The 16,124-nt window shown below is 42.4% G+C and overlaps 1 protein-coding gene across 1 annotated transcript in view; it reads left to right on the top strand.

Annotated features, from left to right (window-relative positions):
* rnf34b (ring finger protein 34b) overlaps positions 1–14,106 on the top strand; it is a 53,399-nt gene extending 39,293 nt beyond the window's left edge. Inside the window, exons 4-8 of the mRNA XM_084324271.1 lie at positions 4,419–4,481; positions 5,280–5,481; positions 9,654–9,683; positions 10,713–10,748; positions 13,875–14,106. Coding sequence (XP_084180397.1) covers positions 4,419–4,481; positions 5,280–5,481; positions 9,654–9,683; positions 10,713–10,748; positions 13,875–14,059 — 516 coding nt within the window. The 3' untranslated portion in view covers positions 14,060–14,106. The remainder of the gene's footprint in view (positions 1–4,418; positions 4,482–5,279; positions 5,482–9,653; positions 9,684–10,712; positions 10,749–13,874) is intronic.
* The last annotated feature ends 2,018 nt before the right edge of the window (positions 14,107–16,124 follow it).

Here is a 16,124-nt window from a genome sequence, read left to right as displayed (position 1 = left end):
AAAGGCATTGTAAACAATATACAATATTATTAACTCTAATAATAACACGCCTCGCGGGCTCATTATAATACGAGAGCTGTGGGTCTGCATTGTATAGAGCGGATCCCCGGCCGTATTCAAGCGCTGGAGCGCTTTGCGATGGATCAAAATTAGATAGGAATCAAATGTATTGTCATCATACAGCACCTATAGCTATATAATGGAATAGACTGTATTAATATAGTAGTAATAATAGTAGTTGGCTAGTTGCGCGCTTCTGGCCACCTCCCGCATTGCGCGCAAACACATACTGTATACAGTACGTGCAAAATTAGTTGTCAAGAGCCAATCGCACAGGTTGCCTCATCTCATCTGGCTCTGCAAATAGATCTAGAGTCTGAATATCATATATAGCCTGCTGATGATCTCTCTCGAGTCAAATCCATTCTGAGAACAGAATGCAGTGCCCGCGACGCAGGTCTTGATTGATTGATTGATTGATTGATTGATTGAAAATTGTATTAACAGATTGCAGAATGGGTACAATACAGTACGGCTCAATACACACAATTGTTAAGGGTATGCAGACCAGAGAAAGACTTTCGTCTTGTTTACATCAGGGTCCCCCATTTTCAATTCATGAATGAATGAATGAATGAATGAATGAAAACTTTATTTAACAGATTGCAGAATGGGTACAATACAGTACGGCTCAATACATACAGTTGTTAAGGCGATGCAGACCTGAGAAAGAAAGACGTTTGTCTTGTTTCCATCAGGGTCCCCCATTTTCAATTCATATAGACATTTATGACATACACAACATACATGACATTTATGGCATAGGGACATATAGGTATTTAGTACTGATACATTTGTGACATAAACGGTATTCCAATATACAGTACTGTTACCCCTAGATCCTGACAGAGTATATACATATGATGGGGAGGGGACTGTACATTAGGTACATCATAACATATGACATACACGACATACAGATAGACAGTACTGCTACATCTATACATTTATGACATACCAGATTTGCAAATACAGTATTGTTTGTGATACAAAAAGAGTCCAGAAAAGAGAGTATATACATTTGACGTAGAAACTGTACATTGGAGGAGGTTGGGTAGGGTGGGGGGGGGGGACTGTACATTGGAGGTGGTTGGGGGGGGGGGGGTCGGGTAGGAGGGGTGGGTGGGTGGGTGGGGGACACTGTACAACTGTACAAGCAAAACTGTACATTGGAATATTGACAAAACCATACTTGGTCATTTACTGTACATTGGAGGGGGTTGGGTTACAACACAGGAGCAGAGTATAAACAACAGTACAGGAATGAGAAACAGTCTAAATGGGTTTTAACATTTTAGTTTATTTCATGCGGATATGATCTGTAATACCTGATCGGTACAATATCTACTAACCTGATCAATACAAGCCCCCCCCCCCCCCATTTTCAATTCATCATCATAACATATGACATACACGACATACAGATAGACAGTACTGCTACATCTATACATTTATGACATACCAGATTTGCAAATGTATTGTTTGTGATACAAAAAGAGTCCAGAAAAGAGAGTATATACATTTGACGTAGAAACTGTACATTGGAGGAGGTTGGGTAGGTGGGGGGGGGGGGGGGGACTGTACATTGGAGGTGGTTGGGGGGGGGGGGGGGGTCGGGTAGGAGGGGTGGGTGGGTGGGTGGGGGACACTGTACAACTGTACAAGCAAAACTGTACATTGGAATATTGACAAAACCATACTTGGTCATTTACTGTACATTGGAGGGGGTTGGGTTACAACACAGGAGCAGAGTATAAACAACAGTACAGGAATGAGAAACAGTCTAAATGGGTTTTAACATTTTAGTTTATTTCATGCGGATATGATCTGTAATACCTGATCGGTACAATATCTACTAACCTGATCAATACAAGCCCCCCCCACCCCCCCCCCCCCCATTTTCAATTCATCATCATAACATATGACATACACGACATACAGATAGACAGTACTGCTACATCTATACATTTATGACATACCAGATTTGCAAATGTATTGTTTGTGATACAAAAAGAGTCCAGAAAAGAGGGGGGGTAGGGTGGGTGGGTGGGTGGGGGACACTGTACAACTGTACAAGCAAAACTGTACATTGGAATATTGACAAAACCATACTTGGTCATTTACTGTACATTGGAGGGGGTTGGGTTACAACACAGGAGCAGAGTATAAACAACAGTACAGGAATGTAATACCTGATCGGTACAATATCTACTAACCTGATCAATACAAGCCCCCCCCCCCCCCCCCCCCTCTCGTCAGCGCAGACGTACTTGCTTTTGATTTTGACGTTCAATTAACACGTTCGCTAACGGACGTAGAGAAACGTCAGACGTACTCCGAGATACTTCCGTACTTTCCGCCAATCAGCGCATTGCCCTGTCACGGGAGTAATAATCTTGTGGCTGGGCGGAAGTTGCCCAATCTGGACCGAGGCTCCGAGGCTGCAGCTCGACCCTACTCCTTTTGTACTCTCTTGTGTCCAGTCAGCCCCTCCTCCTGAGACCCCGCCCCCTGCCCCGGTGTGATGTCTAACAGGAAGCATTAGCTGATTGTTTTTTTTTGGCACAGCAGACACAGGAGAGAACAGGGTATTTTCACCATGTTCATTTGATTAGATCATAGGGAACATATACATGATAGCAACATGTATATTTGGAAGACAGCACCAGGAAGTTAATGAAAACACCTGATAGAATGACCAGTATTGTAGACACACACAGTATTAATGGAACGGTCCCAGTTGTCTGTGGCTACGTTTGTACTGCATTTAAAATGTCCATGTCAATGTAGTTTGTCAAATTGTTATTTATGGTCATGTTTTGTATTGCTTGTCTGTCTGAGACCAAGGACCACAATGGAAATAAGTCTTGACTTTTTTGTGTAGCATCCGTTTTTCTGGAATCTTGTATTTTCTTTTAAATGTCTAATCAAATCAAATCAAAATCAATACGGTAACTGTCTATATTCCTCTAAGGACCATTATACAACGGCATGCAAATTTCTCGATTCTGATTGGCCATTCACACGTCTTTATTGGCAACAATCCACGGTCCTGGGCTCAGGACCCGCCCACAACCAAATCACATAACCCTCCCCGGCTCACTCCGGGAGAAAACAAGATCGCGGACAACAAATGGTTATGTTGAAAGCACCATAACGACTAAATATGAAGCGATTCTGTCAAGGGGAATGTGTTAGTCCTTTAAACAATGTTGGATGATGTAATTGATGGTTCTTGACTCAATCTAGAACAAAAGAAAAATCGCGGATTGATTGATAGATTAATTGATTGATTTAAATTTCTTCCTTCCTACTTTCTACCGACTGCAGCGTTCTCTCTCACACACTGTCCGACGCTGGCGTACCCACAAACACACACACACACATACACACACACACACACACACACACACACACACACACACACACACACACACATACACACACACACACGCACACACACACTGTGACACACACACACACACACACACACACACACACACACACACACACACACACACACACACACACTCCTGTCTGCAACAGCGGGGGAGTCAGACTGAGAGAGAAGCAGCGCTGTTTTAAGTGAGCATGGTCTATTGAATTGATTGATTGGTTGATTGCTAATTTTATTACTGTACCCCTGGTTTCCAACTGGTTAAGTTTAGGCTAAAAGAAATAAATAAAAAAATAGGGCGAAGAAAACGTTTTTTTCCTATAGGGCAAAGAAAACGTTTTAATTTGTTTTACCTACTTTATATTCTGCATCTGGTAATAAAATTTTCAATCAATCATTCCAATAATACACAGTTGGATGTGTTAGTTGGTTGGATGCACTTCAAGCTGCTTCCACATGAGGCAACTTCTCTCAATCATTCCAATAATACACAGTTGGATGTGTTAGTTTGGTTGGATGCACTTCAAGCTGCTTCCACATGGAGTTGTGGGAACTACTTTTTCTGGCGGATGGTTTTTTCAATAAATCTTCGATTAATGTGTGTTTATTGTATAGAAATAAGGTTGGATGAATCTGGCAGTTGTATAAAAGCTTTACACCACGTGCAGTCGTGATTTGTGACCAATAAACCATGCCTAGGGGGGTCTAACGACCCTCGGCTGCGCCTCGGGCCTAACAACCACCCCTAGGCATGGTTTATTGGTCACAAACCACTCCTGCGTGTGATGTAATGCTTAAATACAGTATTGACAATTTCCAGATCTTTAAAGATTGGGGGAGTGGTATTAATATCACTGCAAATTGCTCTTCTCAGACCACTTGTGATATGGTTTAAAATGAAGCATTAAAGACGAGATTTCAACGGTCTTGTTATGTTCTGTTCTTTGTTGTCTTCTCTCAGGAGGCGGGCGACACTCCAACTGTGTCTCTGTTGAACCTGGACACGTCTGACAACATTATAGAGGTGAGAGACATGAGTTTCTATCAGAGAGGCATGAAGATCATCTTTTTGATAAATAGTGGTTCCTTAGAGTCACTGAGCAGGGGATGCCCCCTGCTGCTGGGGAAATGCCTCTAGTCTGTGAATTTCTTACAGGGTGAGCCTCAGTTCACTTTCAATTCAGTTGATCCAGTATATGAACAGGAATTGAAGTTTATTTGCTGAGGAGAGAGCATTCAATTTTGATTATTTATTAATAGATTGGATAGAGCAGCTCTCTTAAAGCACCAATCTCTGATTGCTGGAGATCAAAACAAAAAAACAACAATAAATGCTATGTACACAGGGTGTACAGTACACCTATCTGCCAGGGGAAGTACTGCAGAATAATAATTGTGTTGCTATTTATAACAGATGCTCTGTTCACCTTTTGTTATATTCACCTTGCTAGCATAATTGTTTCACTGAAGAAATCTCTTCTAGCTCCTCCTCTTCCAGCTCCTCAACCCTGCTGATTGGGGCGAGCAGAGTGTGCAGCAGAGTGAAAATATAAACCACTAGGGCACTGTGGGTTTAGTTAGTCCCAATCTGTGACTTGTGGGGAAACGGCACCCTCTATACCTTTTTGCCCCAGGGTTTGTTTGTTATTGTTTACATTGAGGACTGGACTGGAGGAGCAAGCAGAGTTTTCTTGCTGGTCACCAGGGGCAGAATGACAGCAAAATGAACATGTGTTTAGGTACTCTTTCTTTAGTTATTCTTTAAAAAAAAATATTTGAGAGAAAACGCACTTCCTTCTTCACTTCCTGTGTTTGTGTGCAGGTGAGTCCGGCCACACAGAGGAGGATCCGGGCGTCTCTGTCCGACCTGGACAACGAGGAGGCCATAGAGAACCTGTCTGTCCGACAGCTGAAGGAGATTCTGGCTAGGAACTTTGTCAACTACTCTGGCTGCTGTGAGAAGTGGGAGCTACTGGAGCGAGTTCACCGCCTCTACAGGGAAAATGAACTGAACAGGAAGTCCAGTAAGCTATGTTACACTGTAGATATATATCTCTTAGATACTGTAGAACATTTCACAGTCCTGAAAGCTATTTCATAGACATATATCTCTTAGATAGAACATTACATAGTCATGTAAGCTACAGTATGTTGTAGAATAGATATAGCTTTGATAGAACCAACACAACACAAAATCCAGTAAGCTATGCTATAGATATATCTTTGATAGAACCAATACAACAGAACCTTCGGTTCAGTACGTGCTGTGTACCGAACGAATGCAACGTTACTTTAACCACTAACGGAACACACATGCAGAACCTTTTTTTGTGTGCAGAACTTAATTCAAAACTCCAAGTTCACCCCTTCCCAAAATATAATTTGCGCAAAGGGCCATATGTTGTTCGTTCAGCCTACACACACCACTGAGAGATTACCTGTAATTTAGCATACAGTAGCATCATAGTATGGTGAACACAAAGGACAAGCCAGAGCTAGAAGAAGACTCAGTGCATGAGAAGGAACTGAGAAGGGGCTGCCCTCAATATCAAGTTAACCCTTTCACTACCACACGACAAAGGGTTAACCCTTTCACAACCACACTACAGAAGGTTAACCCTTTCTATAGTGTGGTAGTGAAAGGTTAACCTTCTGTAGTGTGGTAGTGAAAGGGTTAATGAAAGTTTGTGGCATATAGAACGGACATTCATACACAACAACACGCTTCTGAACAAGGTGTAATAAACATGAAGCGATATCTTTTCCTTTGCATGAAAAGGGAAATAGTAATCAAACCATTAGGGCAACCTGCATGGCGCTTCTGTCTCTATTCAATATTCAATATCTACAAGTTTTACCCTGAGGGATGATTTACAATAAAGTGCTAAAAACTGAAAAGTAGCATACTTACATTCTTGACGCTAGAACTTACCGTGAACCATTACACCCCTATATGCTATAGATATATCTCTGTCAACCAGCACCTGCTAACTGACCCTGAGTCAGCTCAGCTGGTTAGTCCGCCTGTGAATCCTATGGTCCCAGGTTCAAATCCACTTGGTAACAATAGAACCGACACAACAGAACGTCCAGTAAGCTGTGCTATAGATTTATCTTTGATAGAACCAACAATAAGCTGTGCTATAGATTTATCTTTATTTTAAATTTTTTTCCTCCTTCTTTTTCCGATTTTTTTTTTTCTTTCTCCCATCCCACTGTTGGTCGTTATGCCAATTCCCAACCCCCTTCCTGGTTGTTGCACACTTTCCCCTACTGTTGGTCCGAGAGGCCGGAGACTGTCACATGCTTTCCTCCAACGCATGTGCAGCCAGCCGGCAGCCAGCCTGGCCGCGCAGATTCTCACTGGGAGAGTGTAACGTGTGGGAGGCCGCACTACCTCTCACCAGATCCTACCTTCGCTGAGCAGGCGCCCCGACCGAACTGTAGGGGTCGCTGCCCACAACGCCCAGGACCCACCCACGGCTCCCCTCCCCCTAACTCAGCCAAACGAGTTAGTATAGCGATCAGCCCGAGCCAAGGCAATGCTGACTCTCCGGGAGTCGAGACCGCAGCCTCTTGCATTGGTGACGAGCACAATCTCCGCTACGCCACCTGACCGCCCCCATAAATTTATCTTTGATAGAACCAACAATAAGCTGTGCTATAGATGTATCTTTGATAGAACCAACAGTAAGCACTGTGCTATAGATGTATCTTTGATAGAACCAACAGTAAGCACTGTGCTATAGATGTATCTTTGATAGAACCAACAGTAAGCACTGTGCTATAGATGTATCTTTGATAGAACCAACAGTAAGCTGTGCTATAGATTTATCTTTGATAGAACCAACAGTAAGCTGTGCTATAGATGTATCTTTGATAGAACCAACAATAAGCACTGTGCTATAGATGTATCTTTGATAGAACCAACAGTAAGCTGTGCTATAGATGTATCTTTGATAGAACCAACAATAAGCTGTGCTATAGATGTATCTTTGATAGAACCAACAATAAGCACTGTGCTATAGATGTATCTTTGATAGAACCAACTATACGCACTGTGCTATAGATGTATCTTTGATAGAACCAACAGTAAGCTGTGCTATAGATGTATCTTTGATAGAACCAACAATAAGCACTGTGCTATAGATGTATCTTTGATAGAACCAACAGTAAGCTGTGCTATAGATGTATCTTTGATAGAACCAACAGTAAGCTGTGCTATAGATGTATCTTTGATAGAACCAACAGTAAGCTGTGCTATAGATGTATCTTTGATAGAACCAACAATAAGCACTGTGCTATAGATGTATCTTTGATAGAACCAACAGTAAGCTGTGCTATAGATGTATCTTTGATAGAACCAACAATAAGCTGTGCTATAGATGTATCTTTGATAGAACCAACAGTAAGCTGTGCTATAGATGTATCTTTGATAGAACCAACAATAAGCACTGTGCTATAGATGTATCTTTGATAGAACCAACAGTAAGCACTGTGCTATAGATGTATCTTTGATAGAACCAACAATAAGCACTGTGCTATAGATGTATCTTTGATAGAACCAACAATAAGCACTGTGCTATAGATGTATCTTTGATAGAACCAACAGTAAGCACTGTTCTATAGATTTACCTTTGATAGAACCAACTGTAAGCTGTGCTATAGATGTATCTTTGATAGAACCAACTGTAAGCTGTGCTATAGATTTACCTTTGATAGAACCAACTATAAGCACTGTGCTATAGATGTATATTTGATAGAACCAACAATAAGCTGTGCTATAGATGTATCTTTGATAGAACCAACAATAAGCACTGTGCTATAGATGTATATTTGATAGAACCAACAATAAGCTGTGCTATACTGTAGATGTATCTTTGATAGAACCAACAGTAAGCACTGTTCTATAGATTTACCTTTGATAGAACCAACAGTAAGATATGATATAGATTTATCTTTGATAGAACCAACTGTAAGCTGTGCTATAGGGACAGGGGTGTAATGGAAGCCAAACTCACCTCATTCAGTTTACACACCTTCTTAAGTAGATATAATCCTTGATTGTTATACTGTAGTACGTTTATTACAAAGTTACACAACGTGATGCAAGTATGCAAGCTTGTTTATCCAGCTTTTATTTGACCCCTGCATTGCTGTATGGAGAAACAGTATCTGTCGTTGATGGAAATTTGTGTTTTGCTCTATTATTTCAGTAACATTCATCTTTCACTGATGGAAAGAGAGGAACAACAGATGTTTAACAATGTCTTCATTATTATTATTATTATTATTATTAGGGATGTCCGATATTATCGGCCTACCGATATTAAAAAAAAAAATAAAAAAAAAAATTACATTTCTATAACCTTTATTTACCCAGGCAAGCAAGTAAGAACAAATTCTGATTTTATTTATTGTCAAAAGTATGCATAATGTTGTGTTAATTCCACAACAAGAGATATGTAATGTTATTACATGGCGTTTTCACATTCGCCGAAATGCTTGCTTGTGATTGGTCAACAGCCCCCCGACAGCGGTCATTATTTTTCAATAATGACCGCTGTTTTTTCAATAATGACCGCAGTGCGCAGCTGTTGGCAATCAAGCCCACATCAGTGCAGCAAATCAGACACACCTGCCGCGCTGCACTGACAGCGGAGTGTCAGCGGAGCCAGAACAGAGGCTGCCCGCGATAATAATAATCACTTTATTTGGGCTGACAGAGCCACAGAACAACTGCGATTTGTCAAATGAATTAGGTATATTGTTAGTAAGTTAGCCATGTAATAAGCGGGATAATGTATAGCCTACTCGGTCATTGTCGCAAAATAATTGACCTTCACTACGTTTAAAACACCTCGGCGCGGCGCCTCGGTATTTTAAACTCCGTGTCGGTCAATTATTTTGCAACAATGACCTCGTAGCCATACATTATCCCTTACTTAATTACCTGAAATTATTCCATTTTTTGGGGGGGGGGGACCCTGCATATATCGGTATCGGTTGATATCGGTTGATATCTGTATCGGAAATTAAGAGTTGGACAATATCGGTATATCGGTATCGGTAAAAAAGCCAATATCGAGCATCCCTAATTATTATTATTCTTTTTATAATTATCATTAGTATTATCATCATTATTGTCATCATTATTGATACATACAAAAGTAACGTATTTTGTTTTTTCCTCTAGTGGAAAATGTCAGCAGCAGAATCACTGCAGGTGAGAGTTTTAGTCTGATGATACTGTCTGAATATCATACAGCCTGTGTGATGATACTGTCTGAATATCATACAGCCTGTGTGGAATAATGTAATCCTTGTTATTGGATATGTTGTTTAGAATCCTCATACCTGCTACTATGCTAATATCTGTGGAAATGCATTATGCTACTCTGTATCATAGATAGCTTTTAATATGCCAGGCCATGGGTTATTAAAATACCCAAACCATGAGTCACTATTTAAATTCCTGTTCCATGGGGCCTTTGTTTGTTTTTATTGTTTTACAGCTATACAGCTATTCTGCCCATACATATTAAAACATCTAAACACATTACTTTTGCAAGCTGCAATTGTCAAATATCTTTTGCCAGACCCAGAGGGCCGGCCTACAATAATGAATGTCCCTAACTGACTGACTGACTCCCCATTGTTGAAACATGTGTGAGTGTTACGTCTGGTGTGGTTTAACTAGGATTGTCTAGTATTGTTTTAACCCAAATGTGTTGTTTGTTTGTTTTGCCACAGAAGTTAAACCTGCACTATGTAAGTTTTTTCATGAAAAATGTATCTCTTCTTTTGCATCTTTAGCAGCTAAATCATTGGGTTCAGAGTCAGGCTGAACAAGAGAAACCCCTCTAACACAGTGAAACTCTCCATATGAGCTCTTCTGCTCGGGCTGAACAAGAGAAACCCCTTTAACACAGTGAAACGCTCCATATGAGCTCTTCTGGTCGGGTGTGACCAGTGCTACAAAGTCTGTAAGGCAGACAGTCTCATTTGTAAATTACACAATTATAAACAATAACTCAAGTAGCTCTGAGGAAAAACCCTGTGAAAATGAAATTATGATAAACTCAAAGTCTGGGGTTGTGTTTAACAGTCAGATATAACGATAAAGGTTACATTTGACAAGGAGTGTTTTAATTGTTCTCCCTGGCGATGGAACTGTATTGTTGTTGTTGAAGGCATTATTGTGCCAGACCACTAACACCTGTTCTATTACTACTCTCTTCATATGGCAATGCAGTGGTAGCGTACCCTATCTGCAACGGAGGAGTTGGAGGTAAGACACTTTCTCTGCCAAGGTCTGTCATAGTAAATACACCCCCCTCTCCCCTCTGACAGACACTGTATATATTATATCACACCCATCATCTGAATTATGACTGAAGTCATAAAGCTTGCTGCAGCCAAACGCCCTGCATTGTCCCTGACATGACTCTGTACACTGGGGGGGGGGGGGGGGTATGACAAGTTTATCAAGTCATTCTATTGTATTTGTGTTCGCACTTCTTAACTCTTTCATGTATGAGCTTTTGTTTTTTTCTCTCTAAGGATCCTACCTTAGAATTGAATCACTCTATTCACCTTAGTTAGCCCCACCCACTTTCACACAAGAAGTTTGCTGTTTCTCATAAAAAATTTACGGATCTGGAAGTGGAATTACATTATGCGGCAAGATAACATCGTTCTTGTTGCCTAGAAACACAAGGTGAATAACTTTTACTGGCCACTGGCCAGTAGCCATTGTGACCTCATCTTTAGGATGATAAATTCTCAATATTCTGAGATTGAGAATTTGTGATCGTACATCTGAAATGGTTAACTAATCTGAGGATTAGTTCATCAAATGTTTTTACTGCTCTGGCAGGTCATTTTACATTTGACTTTTTTGTGGTTCAAGCCATAATCATGAAACGACAAATATAGATTTTCTTTTCTTGAAACCAGCAAATGTATCTGCCAGTGCAGTAAGATAACAAAACTGAATAAGTCTGAATAGAAGATAAAATAAGCTTGTCTGTATTTTCCGCACTGCATTGCGTTCAGTTTGTCCACATACTGCGACAGCTGCTCCTCGTGCATCAGTGTCCCGTTCAGCCCTGAATGTCTCTCATCCTGTCATGTGACGTGGTCCCTGAGAGCCTTCATCCATTCATCACCGCTCATGTTATTCCCGTAGCAGCATGTCTCCTTCACATGTAATTCCATTTACAAAGCACTCGTCTCAGCGACAGAGAGGTCTGGAGGCCAGTATTAGCCTGTTTAATGCCGGAGGAGGACCAACTCACACACTGCAGCCCACCACAGCTTTTTAACCCTTTCACTACCACACTACCAAAAGGTTAACCCTTTCACTGCGACAATACAGAAGGTTAACCCTTTCACTGTCACACGACAAAGGGTTAACCCTTTCACAACCACACGACAGAAGGTTAACCTTTTCACATCTGTAGTGTGGTGGTGAACGGGTTAACCTTCTGTAGTGTGTGGTAGTGAAAGGGTTAAAGCTCTTTATCACCAGTGAATCCCATATGCAGTTTGTGAATGAAGACGGGAGAGAGCTTTGCCTGGATTCTGCTTTGTGAAACAATTGTTTTCCTTTTCATTCATGCTTGCTGTCTTACCATGCATACTGTAGCACCCTCAACCTCCGGTCTACGGGGTGGGAATCACCAGTTTCATCACGATACCATACGATATCGATTCTTTGGACAACGATACGATATTTGCCGATATCACAAAGTCTGCCACGATACGATACGATTCGATTCAGGTGCCTGCGATCGATATGAGGCGATATTATGTGCCCATTTAACACAATCAGTCACATTTAGATCAACTCAAAAGAGGCAACGGAAATATCAATTGACGTTTTTATTTTTGAGCTCTTCCAGACATTTAAATGAAAAACAATCTATTGTTTTTAATACAAATAGACCTCCTGTTCACTGTAAAGTGCCAAGTTTTTATATATTGAGCTTTAAACTTTTAAGTAAAATGTTTTGGAACTCACAACACGCAAGCTAAAACCCCTTCCTCTCCCAAACTGTTCCTACAATTGTTTTATGTTGCATGATGATCATGAATACATTTATTATGTATTCATGTTTAAATATCAACATTATCTGTCCATCCTCAGTAACACACGCACACACACACACACACACACAGAATGCCCCTCCCCAGTCCCCCACAGAAAGGTAGAATGCCCCCGCCTCTCCTCCTTCCCCTCTCCTCTCTCCTGTTCTCTCTCACGGTTAGCTGCTTAGCTTAGTTAGCTTAAGCAGCAAACGTAACGTTAATTTAGGTCTGCCCATGCGACGTGGGCATAAAGGAATGGCGACGATGCAAAGCATGTTAGATGCATTTGACCCGTTGCGGGGAAAAAACTGCACAGACTTATATCGGGTCGCAAAATAGACGCTCTGTAGCGCTGTTCTGCTGTAATGTCTACACAGAGTTTCAGACTACTGGGCGCGGGCGGATATGACGTCGCCGGATTTTCAAAATAAGAGTATCGCAATATGAATCGATCTTTTTACGTTGCATCGATCCTATTTGATTATTGATAATAGATCGATATATTGATCTGGATCGATGTATCGTCCCACCCCTACGGTCTAGCATGTCCACGGTCTGGTTGATGTGGATGTCTCTGGGACTGCTCTCCTGAATTCATTACACATTATGTCATCCCCTGGACCAATTATATGTGGGTCCTCGGCCTACACCACTCCTGACCAATGACAGTAGCAGATAGCTGCTCTACTGCCGTGGGTGCATCATGTCAGGGGGTAGGATGCTGTCCTCATTATCCGTCTTCGTTATCTGTCTTCATTTTATATCGTCATAATCTGTCCTTGTTATCTGTCCGCATTTTCTGTCCTCATTATCTGTCCTTGTTATCTGTCCGCATTTTCTGTCCTCATTATCTGTCCTTGTTATCGGTCCTCATTATCTGTCCTCGTTATCGGTCCTTGTTATCTAGCCTAAAAGAGGGAGTGGCTGAGATGCATTGAATATGAAGTGAAGACGTAAGCTAGAGCAGGAGCAAATCATTTAGGCATTGGGCCCCTGGAATTTGGCTTCAATTTATATTCAACACACACACACACACACACACAGCACTCCACATGTTCCAGGAGCATTTGGCATCTTGAAAACCTGAAGAGGGTTGATAATCTGGGTTTCCGAGAGACCTGCTCTGCCTATAACAGCATCCCCCCATCCCACCCTATCTCCCCCTGTCCCACCCCATCTCTCCCCCTGTCCCACCCCATCTCTCCCGCTGTCCCGCCCCATCTCCCCCCCCCGTACCACCCCATCTCTCCCCCTGTCCCACCCCATCTCTTCCCCCGTCCCACCCCATCTCTCCCCCCGTCCCACCCCATCTCTCCCCCTGCAGAAGCTGTGAAAGCCCAGCTGGCCTCTGACGACAACCTGTGTCGTATCTGTATGGACGCCATCATCGACTGCGTCCTTCTGGAGTGTGGTCACATGGTCACGTGCACTAAATGTGGGAAGAGGATGAGCGAATGCCCGATCTGCCGGCAGTATGTGGTGCGGGCCGTGCACGTCTTCAAATCTTAACAGACTGCATGGCGAAAGCTGCATGTGTTGGAGCCCTGAGTTTCGGCGGTGAGAGTGCACAAGCCATGCACCGTTGTTCTCCCCTGGGCCTCCTCCTGCTGCAGCACACGTGCACGCTCCCACGTGCACGCTCCACCAGTTCTCCTTGTGTCCGGCCCGGGCCTGGAGACCTGACTGATGCCTACAGACACTCCTTCAGTTGGGTTTCCCCTTCCAATGAACTATAAACTTCTATCTTCTCCTCTCATCCCCTCCCCTCTCCTCTCCTCCTCTTCTCCGCTCCCCAATGGCTGCACCAGGACACTTCAGCAAGTTTTTATTTTTTTATTTTTTACTGTCAAACTGTTTCATAACGTTTATTTTAATTCCAGCCCGCCTCTCTCCTCCTCCTCCTCCTCTTCTTTCTGCGCCTGGTCAGCGAAAGCTAACTGGTATGGATGGCTGTAGTGTAGCCCAGAGTATCAGCTGATACATGGAGTACATTCACCTCTTTCTATGAGATATACTGTATAAGATTGTAAAGTCACAGTATACCACCCAGATTATCAGCCTAATTACTAGGATAGCCAAACTACCACCATAACACTGGTTAACATAGACCCATCCCCCCTACTTGTCCCCTGTTAGTCTCTTTCTGCAAATACCGCGGCATGTTTCAATCCATAGTATTCATTTTCTGATTCATAAACACCATGGAGAGGAGATGAGAGGAGAGGAGAAGGACAGGAGAGGACAGGAGAGGAGAGGAGAGGAGAAGTGGACTGCGTATTGTGTGTGGTAGAGAGAGGCTGTGATAGGTTGGTGTTGGCGAAGGAGGAAGATGTTATCCCAGGGTTCAGAGTCGACATGGTTTACACGTCCACGCCATGCCACGCCAGGCTGGTCCTCCCTCAGTGTTCACTAGGATGTGCAATATATACTGTATATATAAAAAGAAGCAACAGAGACTTTTATCTATGTGTGAGTGAGGAACTGTGTGTGTGTGTGTGTGTGTGTGTGTGTGTGTGTGTGTGTGTGTGTGTGTGTGTGTGTGTGTGTGTGTGTGTGTGTGTGTGTGTGTGTGTGTGTGTGTGTGTGTGTGTGTGTGTGTGTGTGTGTGTGTGTGTGTGTGTGTGTGTGTGTGTGTGTGTGTGTGTGTGTGTGTGTGTTACGGTGACAGTAAACTTGTTTTGCGGAAACAAACTTCAGCAGGTTTGTAAGAACAAAATGACATGAAACTGCATACTGGTTTCGGCCACCACAATGTGCACCGGCTTGCTACTGTAGCCTAATAGCCTAACTAGTCAGATGCTCTGCAACCTGGCATCGTGTCATCTAAGCTGTGGAGCTACACAGAGTATATTGACGGCAACTTATTCAACGTTTTTTTCTGGCAAGTCTGCATCCGTTTTCAGTATACTGCTGCCTTTACTGTTCATCGGAAGAAACTCCACCAGAATGAAGGTTGTGACACATGGGCATATTTTTTGAGGAAATGTTAGTCTCACATTGACAGACTTTTCTCTGAGCTTCACGTTAGTCAAACGTCTGGCTGAAAGCCGTTGTCAAGTGCTAAAGGGTGTTAGGAATCATTATTCCCCCAAGACACATTGATTAAGTCAGACTAAGTACGATTAAAAGTGCGCTAGCACTTTCTAGGTTGTCGGAAGGGTGTGCGGTTGTGGCGTGTGTAGACGACAAATCTGTCCAACTGTGACACAGGAAGCGAGTGAGTCCATGCATGAACATACAGTATGTACCAACCGACACACCAACCAACCAGCCGACAAACAGACCGATAAACAGACGACCCACCAGCCAACCCACCCATCAACCCACAGTGGTTATAGAGATGCTTCTTCCAAGAAACTAAAGCCTGGCTTCAGGAAGGAAGAGGTTTGACAAATGTGATGAAGTTAACATGATTTTGTAAGAAATAACAATGAATAATTATTGACGATCAAAAGAGAGAAAGAGAATAGTTCTGCACACTGTCTTCACTTACGTTCAATTTGAATAAATCCTACGTTTCGGTCATCCGACCTTCATCAGGTAAGTATTGGTAAAATTGTCTCAAAATATTGTG

The sequence above is a fragment of the Notolepis coatsorum genome (assembly GCF_963971535.1).
Source record: "Notolepis coatsorum genome assembly, chromosome: 11".
NCBI classification, from domain to species: Eukaryota; Metazoa; Chordata; class Actinopteri; order Aulopiformes; family Paralepididae; genus Notolepis; species Notolepis coatsorum.
The sequence above is the reverse complement of the archived record's forward strand: the minus strand, read 5'-3'. Positions and strand labels throughout refer to the sequence as shown.